This window comes from Caretta caretta, chromosome 2 (genome assembly GCF_965140235.1).
Source record: "Caretta caretta isolate rCarCar2 chromosome 2, rCarCar1.hap1, whole genome shotgun sequence".
Taxonomy (NCBI): domain Eukaryota; kingdom Metazoa; phylum Chordata; order Testudines; family Cheloniidae; genus Caretta; species Caretta caretta.
The window spans coordinates 209,038,897-209,054,617 of NC_134207.1; the positions used below are offsets into that span (position 1 = coordinate 209,038,897).

A 15,721-nucleotide genomic window follows, 5' to 3' on the forward strand; every position below is an offset into this window, starting at 1 on the left:
GCCATGGAGAACAGTTGATCACTATCTGTTTTAGAACAACCTTTTACATATTTGAATTATCATGTTCCTCTTCAGTCTTCTCTTATCTAGACTAAACATGCCCAATTTTTTCAACCTTTCCTCAGACAACTGTGATTTCTAAACCTTTTATCATTTTTGTTACTCTCCTCTGGACTCTCTCCAGTTTATTCACATCCTCCTTAAAGTATGGTGCTAAAACTGGACACAGTACCTCAGCAAAGGCCTCACCATTGAGGAGAGTGGGGTGGGGAGGGGAAATTACCTCCCGCATCTTAGATATGACACTCCCAGTAATAAATCCAGAATGACATTTGCCTTTTCACAACAGTATCACATTGTTCACTCATATTCAGTTTGAGAGAGACAAGATAGGTGAGGTAATCTCTTATTGGACCAACTTCTGTTGGTGGAAGGGACAAACTTTTGAGCTTCTCAGAGTTTTCCTTCAGGTCTGGGGAAGGTAACCAGAGTGCCTGAGCTAAATATAACAAGTTGACAGATTGTTAAGTGTAAGGGGTTCACACATGCTGTGGGAGACCACTTAAAATGAAGTAGGCAATTAAGGGTTAGCAGTCAGGGTGTTATACATTTGTTGTAAGGAGACAGTATCTCTAAGTCCATGATTTTTAGAGTCTAGTGGAGTTAGGAATTTAAACTCCCAGGCTTGTCTTTTGAAGGTGTTCTCTAGGATGAGAATTGACAGATCAGATATGGAGTGATCACTTTGTGAAAAGTATTCACCCCCGGGTGTTATGGTGTTTTGTCTTTTATCACGTTTCTGTATGAGTGTCTGGTTTCACCCACACAGTTGTTGGGGCATTTGATGCACTGGATGAGTTACACCACGTGTTGTGATAAGCATGTGTAGGACCCATGGTTATTGAACAGAGTGTTGGGGAGGGGGATACTGATCATCATTAAGGCTACGATTTAGTCATGTGTATTTTCAGTAAAAGTCATGAACAATAACCAAAATGTCACAGCCAGTGACTTGTCTATGACTTTTACTAAAAATACCCCTAACTAAACCTTAGGTGCTATGGGAGGGGGCTCCTGGACTGATGCCCCGGGACAGTGCCTGGGACCAGTTGCCTGGGGCTGCCAGAGCAGTGGCCGATACGGCTGGCCCCAGGGCTACCCCAAGTGCATTCCGAGACTTCCATGAAAGGCTCGCAGCCTTAATCATCGTAGCAGTGGAGATATGTTTGCAGGTTTTGCATCTATTGTTCTGGCAGGATCTGGTGCCACTTCCAGTTAATGTGTCCTGGCCTGTGGGGAGCTTGCTTCTGATGATGATCTTGGCAAGATTAGGTGGTGGTTTGAAGGATGGAATATGGGGATCAGGAAAGATTTCTTTCAGTATGTGGTCCCCATCAAGTATGGATTGTAATTCTTTGACACCACCCCACAATGGAACCCCTATGGGGTAGGTGACAGCTAGGGCTGTGTTCTCAGTGAGGTGTTTTTTTCTGTATTGAAGCAGATGCTCCTAGTGTATTTGGGTGGCCCATTCCATGATGCGATTTACTTCTCTGGCAGAGTGTCCTTGTTTGGTGAAAGCAGTTTTAAGTGTGTTTAGGTGTGTATCCTGGACTTTCTCTCTGGAGCATATTCTGTGGTATCTTTGAGCCTGGCTGTAGAAACCAATTTCTTGGTGTTGCTGGATCTGTGGAGGTAAGTGTGGTGATCAGTGGGTTTCTTGTATGTAGTTGTTCTTAGGATTCTGTTGTTGAAGATGATGCTGGTGTGGGAATGTTCTAGAGAGTGTTTGATGGACGGGCGGTGATTGTTGAAGATGTGGTGGAAATCCATATTCAATTTGTGATCCCTATAACCCCCTGATCCTTTTCCGCAATACTGCTGTCTACCCATTTATTTCATTTTTTTTTATTTATGCATTGGATTTTTCGTCCCTAACTATGGTCCTTTGCACTTGTCTTTATTGAATGTAATCTAAATTCTAATCCTGTCCTCCAAAGTGCTTGCAACCTCTCCCGGTTTGATGCATCACTTTCTTTTTATGTGAATGAAAAATCTTGCTCTGCTGATTTTAATTGTTCACAATAGCTGAACTACAAACTGCAGGATCTTAGAGTTCAGATTCTGAAACTTTGAGTCAATGAGAGGGCATTGCAAAAACAAAGAGCGGAAGCACCAATAATCTTTGGCTCTTATACCATTGCTGTACTATAGGTTTCTAGAGGAAGGGAATATTGAAGGAGCTGAAATGCAAAAGCAAAGGATTGAACAGTTGCAGAGAGAACGGCGAAAGATTCTAGAAGAAAACAACCTGGAGCATCAACCTAGATTTTTCAGGTACTATGTAAACAATGGCAAATACTGTAATTTAGTGAAGTTTTTGCGTCACAGCACTGGCTTTGTACCACCATGGGGCAGAGGGTGAGTATTTCCATAAGTCAACTTTTACAACCATGTTTTTTTGGAACCTGGCCATATAAACTTGCTTCAGACTTAGATTAGTAGCCAAGGAACAAACATACCCTTCCCCATGACATCCCTAAACTTTTTTTGTTTGTATTTGTAATCCCGGAAAACAAATCTCAGTTGGCAGCCTCCATACCAAGGCTGCAGATTGAATTTGCCTGGGGAATGAACTTGTCTTTTCATCCCTTCGAGTAAGAGTTAAGACACACAGTTGAAGTGGAAGGATTAAGCTTGGCACCTGGTCTGCATAGCCCTCCCAATGAAGTCGACAGGAATTCCATGTGCAGCAGGTTTGTTTCCTGGGCTAGCAATCTGACACTTTACGCAAGCAATGAAGTCACTTCCATCATTTGAATGTGTTTTGTCTATATAAGGGGGGAGAGAGAAACCTTGCATTCATAACATAAAATGGCTAACACAGGCTTTGGCGACTACAAGTTTAAAAGTGAATGTTGGAGAGAACATTGCACTTACCTGCCATGTCCTTGGTTCAGGATCTAGTAAGAAGGTTGGGGCCAGATTCAGAGTAGAACAGATATCTATTGAGACAAAAGGCCTGGGGATTCATGAGGAATTAATTCTTTGCAGTGGAGGTAGGTGTCTTACTTTTAGAGGGAGAATTTGTGAGAGAAATGTAGGAACATTTCCAATGTACGTATAAAGAGGTGACTAAAATACATTCCTTGTGTGTATGAGGAGTGGGGATGAGTTAACCCCTGATTAGTAGTTATAACTGATATTGGGTAAACTCGGATGGTAACTTGATGATTTTGACGAAAGGGAAGCAAGCTTTGCCTCCAGCGGGCTAACCAGTCAGTGTAGCAGGTAAGAGACCCAAGTACTGTTTAATTGTGCATTCCCCCAGATCCTTTATTATGAAGAAATTGTTGATCTATTCAATATTCCCCAAAGGCAGATTGCAGGAGGGAATGCCCCTTGATTTGGAGAAACAAAATTTGGTTAAATATTGGGTAAGATGGAACATATGTAAAATGTATATTGGTAGAAGTGTAATTATGAGGGTAGTGAGCTCTAACAGAGAGCCAGGGCAGGTCAACATGAAGGTAGAGTTACTCTAAGAGTATGTGGGGCATGTGCTTTGGTTTAAATTAATAGGGTAAAATCTCTAGCAAGGCTGTTACCCAAACCTTAGTTCAGATATGGATTATACAGGGTTTACCTTTGATTACTTGGATTTTCTCTCTTCTAAAATGAGTAAACCTGGCTTTATTTAAAATAATTTTAGAGTAAATGGCTGTTGCCATTGCATAAATGCTCTACATTAGATTAAAGTTCGATTGTAATCTTCTCAAAGCAGGACCTGTCTATACGTACAGTGCCTAACTCCATGGGCCCTGACCCTTGATTGAGGCCTCTATGCACTGCCACCGTAAAAATAACTGCCATAAGCCATTCCTGGAGTGAAGTTAGACAGGTCCAGATTCAGACAGTCATAGTGTGGACAAAAGTAATATCGTGGATCATTTAGGAAAACCATTCTCACAAGGGTTTCCAGGAAGTTGGCTGTGAACCTTGAGGCAAGGGAGAAGCCTAGAGCCTGATTTTAAAAAGTACTGAGCACTCACCATTCCAGCAGAAGTCAAAGCAAACTGTGGGTGCTTACCACCTCTGAAAATCGGACAACTCAAGACCTAAACGGGGGTGGCAGGACCAAGAAACCAAAGGGCAGCAAAAGTACAAAGTTCAGCTATATATTCAGGAAATCATTTAATCTTTTGACAGGAAATCCACAGATGACTCCTGGGTGAGCAATGGAACATACATGGATCTTAGAAAAGACCCTGGTTTTTCCAAACTGGACAATCCTGTTCTCTGGTGAGAGGACCTTAGAAGATGCTCATCTGTGTTTCTCTGATTTATGTGTGTGTACAGCTTCATACATTAAGTGTACCTTCTAGAATTGTGCTTCATTTAGAATTTGACATATATATTTTCTTCATTTGATTTCTTTACTATTTGATTGTTACCATGATTGTCTGAATGTATAAAAAAACTGGTTTTATAAACTATTTAATAAAATAAACATTATTGAATGTTAATGGCTGGGGAGGGGAGAAAAAGAAGCTTTAACACTACTTTTCCAAAAGTTAATAATGCAAATTCAGATTTAATGTATGCCTTATTGAATTACAAAGGAGAAAATATCAGCCTCTCCTGGCTGTGCTAAGAAACATGAATGGAAGCCATGGTTACATGAACTTTAAGTGGGCTACCAAGGTTGGAAAGACAGCTTTTAATTACTGAAACAAAGCGAGTCTGCTGGTGCTGGAGTCTGAGTAACCTTTTTATTTTTTTCTGTAGAGATTAAATAAATTCCTGTTTTTATTTGCTTGTCACTAGCCTATTTAAAAAGGTAATAGTGAGCTTGTATTTGTGGTTCTACTGCCTTACTTAGACAATTGTACCCTGCTACATGTAACACTAGAAGATCAGGAATCGCCACCAAATCTTCTCACCCAGAATCTTCAAATTTACAGCCCCAAAAAGGGTTTGGTTAATGCTTGAGCACTGACGGGATGAAAGAAGATTTTTCTCTCTTTTCCAGTAAGTAAAATAGACATAGAGCACAAAATTTTCTGCTTCCGTAGCTGGACTTCTTTTATTTACCTGAAAAAATCAAACAGGGATACTTTTTAAAAACTTAGTAAAGTAAATTATTGTGTTAAAGTAACAGACGTTTTCTTAAATACATTTTTGATATATTCTACCTCTTATTATAAGCAGCGTATTTAAGATCTTGTATTAAAAAAAAAAAGACCATCTGCCTTATAATTATATGTATGGAATCTTTGATCTTCCTTTAACTGCTTGTTGTGTTCAGATAAATATTTAAGTGTCTTGCACTAAATTGGTTTTATCTCTTTTCTGTACTCTTTGTACATATAGGTAGTATTTTCATGCAGATCAAAAGTATGTCCATCAAACCACAGCAGAAAATAGATGTAAAATTGCACATTTGAGTGGAGGTGGTGGGGTGTTCCCTCTTCCCTCAAAATCAAAGTAATACAGTAGCACATGTAGCAAAACAAATTGTACTCTCAAAGCAATTTACATTCCTGGCCATACTAGAACCCAAGCCTGATCCACATTTTCTAGGTCTGTTGCATGCAAACCTTTTGTGAGACTCTCTGTGGTAACAACACTGAAAGGTTTCCACTGTGCAAAAAAAGAAAAAAAAGAAAAAGTAAATTATTAGTGGAGGTTTTGAGATTGTACAAATTAAAACACAAGTGAGTCAAAAGTTGTTGCTATGTTTAACCAGTTTATTATTGGTGCAAGTTGCAGCTAGGGGAGATGAAGACTTAAGAGAGATCAAAAGCTTTGAAAAACTTCCAATTTACTGTGTGCTGATGCGGTCTTAAAGAAAACCCTTTAAATATTAGATCTCTTTACTGCAAGTTTATTGTATCATGTATAACATTAAACAAGTGCTATAAAAGTTGCATTTTAAAACTGTTCTGTGATGTCAGTTAAATTTATTATTTAATTTTGCCCGGTAGCACCTTTACAATTCCACTTCACTGATTTCGTAGCCACAGCTGCTACCTTAGGAGTTTAACTCACTTTGCAAATCAGCCTTTCTCTCATTTGCACAATGTTACTTAAGCATTGTTCTCTTTTATTTAATCTGGCCTTTAAAGATGCAGGACACACTAATTGTTTAAAGTCAGCAATTTTAAATAATACATGCTCAGCGTGAGACAGGTGAAATCTGGACTTTCTGACTCAACAGGAAAACTGATCCACTGGGCATAGTTGGAGTGTTTTGAGAGAGAGTTGTGGGAATTGCACAGTCCGATCCGTTGTTGCATCTCCATCTTAGTTTATTTTCTCATTAACAATCAAAAGCTGTCTGAAGAATTAATTGCTACTTCAAGATCAGAGGGGGGATGTGGGAGGGGGGTCACGTGCCCCCCAGATTGGTTACTTGGCTTGTACTGAGCTTGCTCACATGGAATGAGCATGCTCAGTAACACTGCTGAAGTCTGCGGCCCTCACTTTGCCCCCCTTCCCCCACTCTCAGCAGGCCCAGGTCATCTCTATGTTCTAGTTGTCCCTGCCGTCAGTAGTTACCAGGCATTCTAAATAGAATCTTTCCATCACTATTATTTTCCCACAAAATTAACTTTAAAAAAGAAAATTCTCAAGGAAAATTTGAGGAAGGGACTAAGGTGGTATTTAAGTGTTTGTGTCACAATTAGCAAGTGTCACCATTGCTGTCAGATGTGACCATTATTATACCTTCTGCATGCTGTCTGGCTTTTTTTTTTTTTCTCCAAATCTGTGTAATATGCTTAATTCATTAATAATCAGAAGCTGGCTCAAGAACTGTAAGTTAATGGAGTCCAAAGCAGCAGGCTGTTGCCAACTCTCACAATTTTATCATGAGTCGGTTTAGGAATATTTCTAGCTCTCATGATTGTGAGAAAAGCTTGCAAACACGAGCTCCTAAAAACTCAGACTCCAGAAGGCAAATTAAACCCAAATGTGTATCTCATGATTTTCTAAGATAATCTCATGATTGGGGGAGGGGGAGTTTGACTCATTATTTTTGAGCACTGTGAGTTGGCAATACTGTTTTGGGATATTTGTGACCATTTAAAATCTTTAAAACTTTTCTTATTACATACCCCCTTCCAGATATACCAGCTGCCTGCATACCCCTACCCTTCTCATCACTGATACTTTGTGTGTTCTTCTTAAAACAACCTGTCTTTAGCCATTTGTCCCTATTTCACTGTTGCGTACAGATATAGTGCAACGTATACAACCAAGGGGGGGTGAGGGGAACCCTAAATTCTGAGCTCAGTTAGACTGGACAGTTGCTAGACAACTGAACCCATGCTGTACAGTGATTAGAGGTGAGGGTTCTGTGTATCTCTGTTCTCACTGGTACATCTTGAAGTAAATTAACTACCGTATTATATATAACAAATTCCCACAGAGTTTTAAAGCTTTGTCTGACTAGCCTGTTATGAAAATGCAATAAAATAAGAAAATCCACCAATTTCTCCCATGTACCACCCCCCAGAGATGTTTCATGTACCCCAGGGGTAAGCCTACTACAGTTTGGGACCCCCTGGATAATTTAGGACCTAAGCTAATGCAAAAATGCATTTTTACCAATGACTCGGTACACAGGCCTAATCCTTCACTCCTCTTTCAGGCAAAACTCCTAGATCAGGAAGATGGGTTAATTTTGTACTACTCCAGTTCTTATACTGTGGTACCAAAGGAATCCAGAATATTTCTTGTATATCGAAGTAAAACAATTGCACCTGGCAGTCCCTTCTCATTGTATGCTTCCCAGGTTTGCAGCATGAATATTAACTATTGGGAAAGGTAAAGCTACTGAGAAAGTTAGAGCTGTGGTGTTTCTCTTACACCACATTTCCACTGCTAGCTGACTCTAGTTGTTGATCCTTTAGTTAATTACAAATAGGTTCAGATGTGGAAGAAAAATGCCTTGAAAACATTCTGTGTGTGTGCACACAAACCCATTCATAGCCCATATGTGTAAGCAATTACTCATGGCAAGATGAACATGCAGTTCACACCAGCCTGCTGAAGTATAGTGTAGCTTTTCTTTTTAATGACTAAATAAATAACATTTTGTTTAATTTAGATTTCTGTGTAGTCACACTTCCTCCCTGCATACTGAGAACAAAATATTGTGTTTTCCTTTCATATTGTCCATTTTTCAAAAAAACTGCATTGAAATAAAAAGGCCCTGACATCCGCCCACAAAACCAAGGAAGCTGTTAAAATAGACATGCATCTTTAAAATAAATGAAGAGCAAGTATCATTGCTACCATCCTCTATTCTGGGGCATTAGCTGGTCTTGCGCATCTTATGAGCTATAGCCAGGGATTCTGGCTTTCTGTTTTAACTCATGCAACTATCTGAAGCTACCTCTTCTGGTGGTGTTATTTTAAACATGAATGCTGAAAAGAACTGATTCAGTCGCCTAATTTGTTCATGAGAAATTAGGAGCTGTCATGACTTCAATTTTACCGACTTTTCAGTGTTAATAGATAAGAGTAGACTCCTGAACTAAAACACTGTAACTGGGAGGAAAATTTGAGTGAACATAGGGAAGCATGCCTTTGGATTTTCTAAAAAATTGTAGTAACAGACATTTTGAAATGAGTCAATTTGTGCAAAACAAACACTGAATTTCAGAAACGTGGTAAACGTAAAGCCAAAATCTCTAATTATAATACTTGCAGAATTTCAGGAGTGAGGTTTTAACTCTGTCCATTTTGCTGTTGTTGGTTTATTAGACTTTAAATAGTTTTTCTTCACACGCACACCTTTCGGTATGTAATTATTTTAGGGGAATTAAACAGTAGTATAGCCTATATAGGACAACCTTTTTGGAAGTGTAAAATTTGAATTATTTTTTTAAGAAGCAATTCACATACGCTGCCAATCTTTACAGAAAGTCAAATCACTGACATGTCCAAGCATTTGCAATCAGAGTTTGTTGAAGGGTAAACCAGTTTTGACATCTATAGCCTCTTCTGCAGAGAGAATATTTCTTCATTTCAGTTTATTCAACTAGTTCAGTTCAATGACTAGGTCATTCACAGTTACGAAACCAAGAGGGAGTTGAAAAAGCAGAAAGCTTGTGTTCCTCTTCCAAGCTCTGAATAAAAGACTGGGTGTGAGAGGATGAGAACTATTAGTTCTAAAATCTTGAAGGGCCTCGTGAACTGAAACAATCCATTCAATTCATTAGCTACTGCTACTTCTGTTTAATAATTCAGTTGGTTTAAAATGCAAAAGATGATTTGATAACCTTCTTGATAAGAAAGTTTGTATCTAGCAGATAAGAGTGTTGTTTAACTATTTTGTGTAAAAAAAAAAAATTTAAAAATGCTCTTTTGGTGCATTTTAAATTGAATTTTAATTTGTATGCAAATAGACCTTGGCACAAATCACAAGTAAAAAAATCTAGTAAGTAAAATATGCATAATACAAAAATGTACAAGTTAAGAATTGGAATAAATGTGAGTTAAGCTATGTAATTGCTTAAATGTGTATAGATATAGCATAACTATAGTAGAGCTCTAGATTTAATGTGAGTCTATATTTAGTTGCAGATGAACACATTTTAATGGTTATTAAACCATGAGAATCCACCTTTCTTTAGGAAAATAAAAAGTACAAATGCAAACAAGATTAAAATGGATTATCTATTTAAATAATAAAAATTTATTTGAAAGTGTGATTTAAAATTGGCGATTTCGATTACTTCAATCTAAATCAATCCACCCTACTATTCTTGGTAAGCAGAATCTCATTAAAATCTGTTGAAATTTTGACCAGAGCAGATCTTAGCATTTTTTTGGGTGGGCCTGTGAAACACCTGGTTGCTTCTCAAGATGTAACCAACTCCCATCTGAACTGACCTGAAGATGTGGGAGAAGGTTGCTAAGATGGTTCTTTGGGAGATATATACCGGACTTAATGGACTAACTTACATTAAAAGGGTTGGTAGTGGGGAGGAACACTTTCCGTTCCTCTAAACGTGGCTTTCTGCTGCGGAAGTGGCTCCCGGCTGCTCGTGTTGGACCTCTGTTTATGGGCACTGCACTACACACGGGGGGTGTGATTCCCCGGCTTGTGTACACATACTTGCACTAGCTCTTACCGAACTAGCATGTGTGTACACAGCAGTGTAGCCACGGCAGCACAGGTGGCGGCAGGGGAGCAAGTACCGAGCTACCAGTTTGAGGCAGGTTTGTACTCGGTATGGCTAAGCCTCCGCTGCTGCTGTCTGTGCTACCGTGGCCACGCAACTGTGTACCCTGGTGCCATCTCGATGAGCACTGTGCAAGCATAGGTACACACGCAGGGTAGTCACATCCCTAATGCCTAGTGCAGCTGGAGCTAGAGCTGCCAACACTTTAAAAAAAAAAACAAAACAAAAAAAGGTTGCCAGAGGCAATCATCCAAATGAATTCGGGACCAGAGGACTGCTAGGTTCCTCAGCTCCTGAAAGATGTTGTGTCTCTTCTACTGGAATTTAGCATGGCTGTCTTACCGCCAGTTGGAAAACTTCCAACTTCAGACCAGACTGCAAAAGCATCTGTTAAACTTTTTGCTGAAACTATTTTGAAACTAGAGTTAGAAACTATTTTGTTTCCCATATTGGGACAGAGGCGAGGGAGTGGCTGCAGGGTTTCACAAGTCCTAAAGCTCTTCTCTAGTTTTTACCTAATAGAGTATTGCTACAGTGTTTGAGAAGCCTTCTCATTGCACCCCCGGCCAGTTTTTCTGCTCCTGGAGTTGTTCCAACGTGCAGCAGGATTTTTCAACAATGCTACACCCCAGTCCACCCTTCTGTCCCCTTTTAATGTTTAAATTGTGATTCATGTTTTTATTTTAATGAGTGCAAATAAAGACCAGATAAACACTGGTATAGTCCTAAATTATTGAATGTTAATTTCACAATTTACAGCCATATACATTAACACACACTTTATGTGTATATATAGTGGGTATAGCGTGATTGCCATTATAAAAAGACACTTGCCAACTGTGGCCATAGGTTTCTAGTCTCAGTATCTCAAATACTACTGTGCAAGCAAATGCTGACTTTTTAAGGATGACTATTTAAGCTGAGATGTAGTGCTGGACGGGAGTAAGATTAAAGAATGATCCACTGGAGGCAGGTGCATAGCCCTGTATTGATTTAACAGTGTTAACTACATAAAAAATGTTCAGGCAGTGCTTTCAACATCCCCCAACAAAATAGACACCTTTAATTTGTTTATGGCTCTTGATAAGCTATCAGCTGGACTTCATTCACACTTGTATGTGGCACCCTAGAATTTCAACAGCTTATTTTTCATCGGAATAGCCTTTGTCACGTAGCATGTTGTTCCTTGATTGTTACCCAGCAAATACCTTCAGGTTGGACAATAGAGCAACAAGAACTGAACTGGAAAAACAATCTTCCTGGAAGCAAACAATCAATGTCATTTTTGCTGGTTTTCTGAGTTAAATTTTTATTTTTTAAACAAAACCTGTAAATCAGCAGCATAACAGCAGCATCGATGTAGTATAGGTTTATATTTATTTACAGGTACTCTTATAAATCAGTCTGGTTTTGAGGGGAGTGAAAAACTTGGCAAACAAATGGCACATGTAAACCAACCATTTTGTTTAGGGTTATTCTAACAAGTTTGTGAACTAAGACTCTGCCAGCTCGGTTTCTCTATAGGCACGTCACAAGATGTGCAACTTCAGCATGTCACAATACATCCAGCCTGTTTGGGTTTCTCCATATCTTCCATAAAGACTAAGTAGCACCACCCTGCTTTATATGCTGTATTATAATGTTGATGGGCTCGTACTTATGTCTCACTCGTATTGTGATCTAAGAAAGGGCTGGTCTATACTAACACTGTAAGTCTATCTAAGTTATGCTAGTTCAGTTATGTACATTATGTAACCGAAGTCGACATTACTTAGGGCAGTGTAGACACTGCTGTAAGTCAACCTATGTCGACAGGAGAGCGCTCTCTCATCGACACAGCTTCCGCCCTTCGAGGAGGTGGACTGCAGACGTCAACGGGAGAGTGCTCGCCCGTCATCGACTTGTGGATGGGGGGAAGCGGTAGATGTGGTCTATCTTGACTTCAGTAAAGCTTTTGAAACTGTCTCGTATGACCTTCTTGTGAACAAACTAGGAAAATGCAACCTCGATGGAGCTACTATAAGGTGGATGCAAAACTGGTTGGAAAACAGTTCCCAGAGAGTAGTTATCAGTTGTTCAGTCATGCTCGAAGGGTATAACGAGTGGGGTCCCCTAGGGATCGGTTCTGGGTCTGGTTCTGTTCAATATTTTCATCAATGATTTAGATAATGGCATAGAGAGTACACTTATAAAGTTTGTGGACAATACCAAGCTGCGAGGGGTTGCAAGTGCTTTGGAGGGTAGGATTAAAATTAAAAATGATTTGGACAAACTAGAGAAAGTCTTAAGTAAACAGGATGAAATTCAATAAGGACAAATGCAAAGTACTCTACTTAGGAAGGAACAATCAGTTGCACACATACAAAATGGGAAATGACTGCCTAGGAAGGAGTACTGCGGAAAGGGATCTGGGAGTCATAGTGGACCACAAGCTAAATGAGTCAACAGTGTAACACGGTTGCGAAAAAAAGCAAACATCATTCTGGGATGTATTAGCAGGAGTGTTGTAAGCAAGGCCCGAGAAGTCATTCTTCTGCTCTACTCCATGCTGATTAGGCCTCAACTGGAGTATTGTGTCCAGTTCTGGGCACCACGTTTGCAGGGGTGGGAAGAGGCGGGGCAGGGGTAGCTTTCCTGGCTAGCTTTCCTGGCTAGCTCAGTTGGCTGGGGGATCGGGCTGGCCACTGGAGCAGCACGCAGCTGCATAGGGCACCAGGAAATTTGGAGCAATTTGGTGCCCCAAATTTCCTGGTGCCCAATGCAGCTGCGTAGTTTGTATATGGGTAAGGATGGCCCTTGCGTCAATTTAGTTGGTAGTGTAGACATGGCCAAAGAGACAAAAAATACAATTGTCTGTTACACAATTTAGTTTCTCTCTGCCGCCTCTTCTGCCTGGACACCCATGCCTCTCCCAGTGTACCAGTGGAAAACTCTCTCTCTCGCTCTCTCCATTCAAAATCCTCCCCAAAACTCACTGCTCAAAGGCCCACAAATGCTGTCACGTTAGTAAATGCTAAGCCCACTGTACTATTTTAAACCAAGTAAGCTATGTTTAAAGGCCTGCTTCTGACCCTCTCCCTTACTTTGAGTATTTCCTTACTTCTAGAGTAGTTGCAAAATCAATGTACTATCCAGAAATGAGTAAGGTATTGTTCAGGGTGAGTAAGGGTGGCAGAAATCGATCCTAAATTAGCACCATCCTCTGATCTGCATTCTTGTGTTATCTGTTCAGGGGATAAGCTCCTCAGGGCAGGGACTCTACCTTCTTTTGTTAACCCAGAAAGGGTATTCAACAGGGAGCTACCGAATTTAGCTACCAGCCCCCATCCTACAGACTCATACTTCTCCTGCATCTGTCACTGGGGGTGATATTCATGGGAATAACACAAAGCAAACAGGATATAAAATACAAACAAGGAAAAATTTATTAAACAGGACTCCCAACTAAATAACAGTTCACATTGACGGGTAACACAAAGCACTCGGTTGTTAATTCAACAGATTGGCCTTAAACCAAGGTCCCCAAACAAACATAAGGTAGGTATACAACTAATTCAGGTAAGTCAGTACATCACTGGATCACAGGCTATCATGGACAGGGAACACACACACAGATCCAGGGCCACAGCAGGTCACCAACAACATCAGGAACCAAAGACCACATGACACAGGATTCAGGAGCGGACACACTCAGGATCAGAAACAGGAATGGCAGGCAGATCTTCTTTTGTTGACAAGTAGTCTTGGCTAGGACACCCTAAACACTGGACTGCCAACAGGACTGACAGTCTCTGGCACTGGATGCACAAATTTTTTAAGCCCTCTTGTTACTGGGCAGATTACCTAGGTCACATGGCACCATCTTTCCCACCTTAACTGAAAAGGGCACCAACTGGCCCAACAAGAAGTGGTACCAAGATGGTGGACAAACCACAATGTAAACAAAATGATGATTTTTAAAAATTCTCTCTACACCTTAGGCCTTGTCTGTACTACCGGTATAAGTGGACCTAAATTATGCTACTCCAGCTACGTGAATAACTTAGCTGGAGTCAACATAGCTTAGGTCGACTTACTGCAGTGTCTTCACTGTGCTGCGTCGATGGGAGACGCGCTCCCATTGACTTACCTTACTCCTCTTGCTCTGGTGGAGTACCGGAGTTGACCGAATCTAAATTTAAAATCGAAATCACATTTAGAGTGCTCTGCCATTGATTTAGCGGGTCTTCACTAGACCTGCTTTATCAATCGCAGCAGCCTCAATCCCTGGTAAGTGTAGACATGGCCCTAGTTTTGTACAGCTTGGGCTATGTTGCTCATGCTTAACAAATAATCAATACACAGTGCCAAATCCCGCTTTGAGAAGTACATCCAGTATCTCCAGATTAACCTTACTGAAGTCAACTGAAGTTATCTGGGATTCACAACCATATAAATGAAAGCAGAATTTGGCCCATAATACAAACTGATGAAAGCCAGCTCCTCGACAGAATTTGGCTCCTATTGCAATCACTAGGGGCTAGTGGTACTATTGGAAAGATGAGTGAAGTTAAAATGGAATGTAAATAGATTTCTCAGCCATCAATAACTCTGCTATTCTCAGTACCGTCCAGGCTGCTACTGAGGGCAATCCTCCACTGAGTAAGGTCTTAAGCTAACAAGCGGTTACAAAGTCCCAGATCATCAAAAGTAAGTAGGCTCCCTCTTCCATTGAAACCTTTGCGGATCTGAGCCAAAATGTTAACTAGCTTTCCTGTTAAAACTTAATAAATGCCTAAACGTATCACCAATTGCATTATTGTATGTTGCAGCTGTTATAAACAATTCCTGCAGCTTCTAATTTTGAGAACAATAAAACAAGTTTCGTTGAACCCAGATGTAAACAGTTGTCATGTATTAAAGCTTATTTCAAATGGTTATTTTTATACAAATTCTTTCCATACTTGTTACTGTTTTGAGCTTTGTACAATTTTGTTTTACATGAGAACTTTTGGGAGTTGATCTACAAGAGAGGGGGAGCTTTCTCAGTTCTGCTGAGTTCAGTGGAAGTTGAGCATACTCGGAATCTCTCAGGATCATGTCCTTCCTTGGTTTTTTTTGCTAGTTCCTATGTTTCGAAAAGTGTATTGTGTATGTCTGAGCTATTACAAATATTATACTGTTAAAAAAATTAAAAGATGTATTTGATTTTCAGTGGGGCACTAGAGACTGGACACTATTCAAGGAAGGTATTTTATTCATTACAGTTATCACGACTGTCTATTTTGAAGACACTACTTCCATAGTCAGAATCATTTCTGTCCTCTTCATTTGCTGTAAAAATACTGGATCATCCTACTGTGTAATTTATGGCTTGTTTTCTCTCTCTAACCAGATTAGCTAGATGTTAATAAATATTACATATGAAAGGTCACAGAACATCCTCATTTTTGTTCAGATTTATTTCAGCTGTCATTTATACAGACGCCAACAATTCTATCTGCTGTAATGCCTTATGATTTTATACTTTCCAAAATCGACAGGCT

At 39.9% G+C, this 15,721-nt stretch overlaps 1 protein-coding gene across 9 annotated transcripts in view; it reads left to right on the top strand.

Annotated features, from left to right (window-relative positions):
• OSBPL3 (oxysterol binding protein like 3) overlaps positions 1-5,944 on the top strand; it is a 136,887-nt gene extending 130,943 nt beyond the window's left edge. For all 9 annotated transcript variants that reach the window (XM_048838396.2, XM_048838399.2, XM_048838398.2 and 6 more), the window contains 2 exons: positions 2,215-2,337; positions 4,210-5,944. In XM_048838396.2, coding sequence (XP_048694353.1) covers positions 2,215-2,337; positions 4,210-4,306 — 220 coding nt within the window. In that variant the 3' untranslated portion in view covers positions 4,307-5,944. The remainder of the gene's footprint in view (positions 1-2,214; positions 2,338-4,209) is intronic.
• Positions 5,945-15,721: the final 9,777 nt, after the last annotated feature.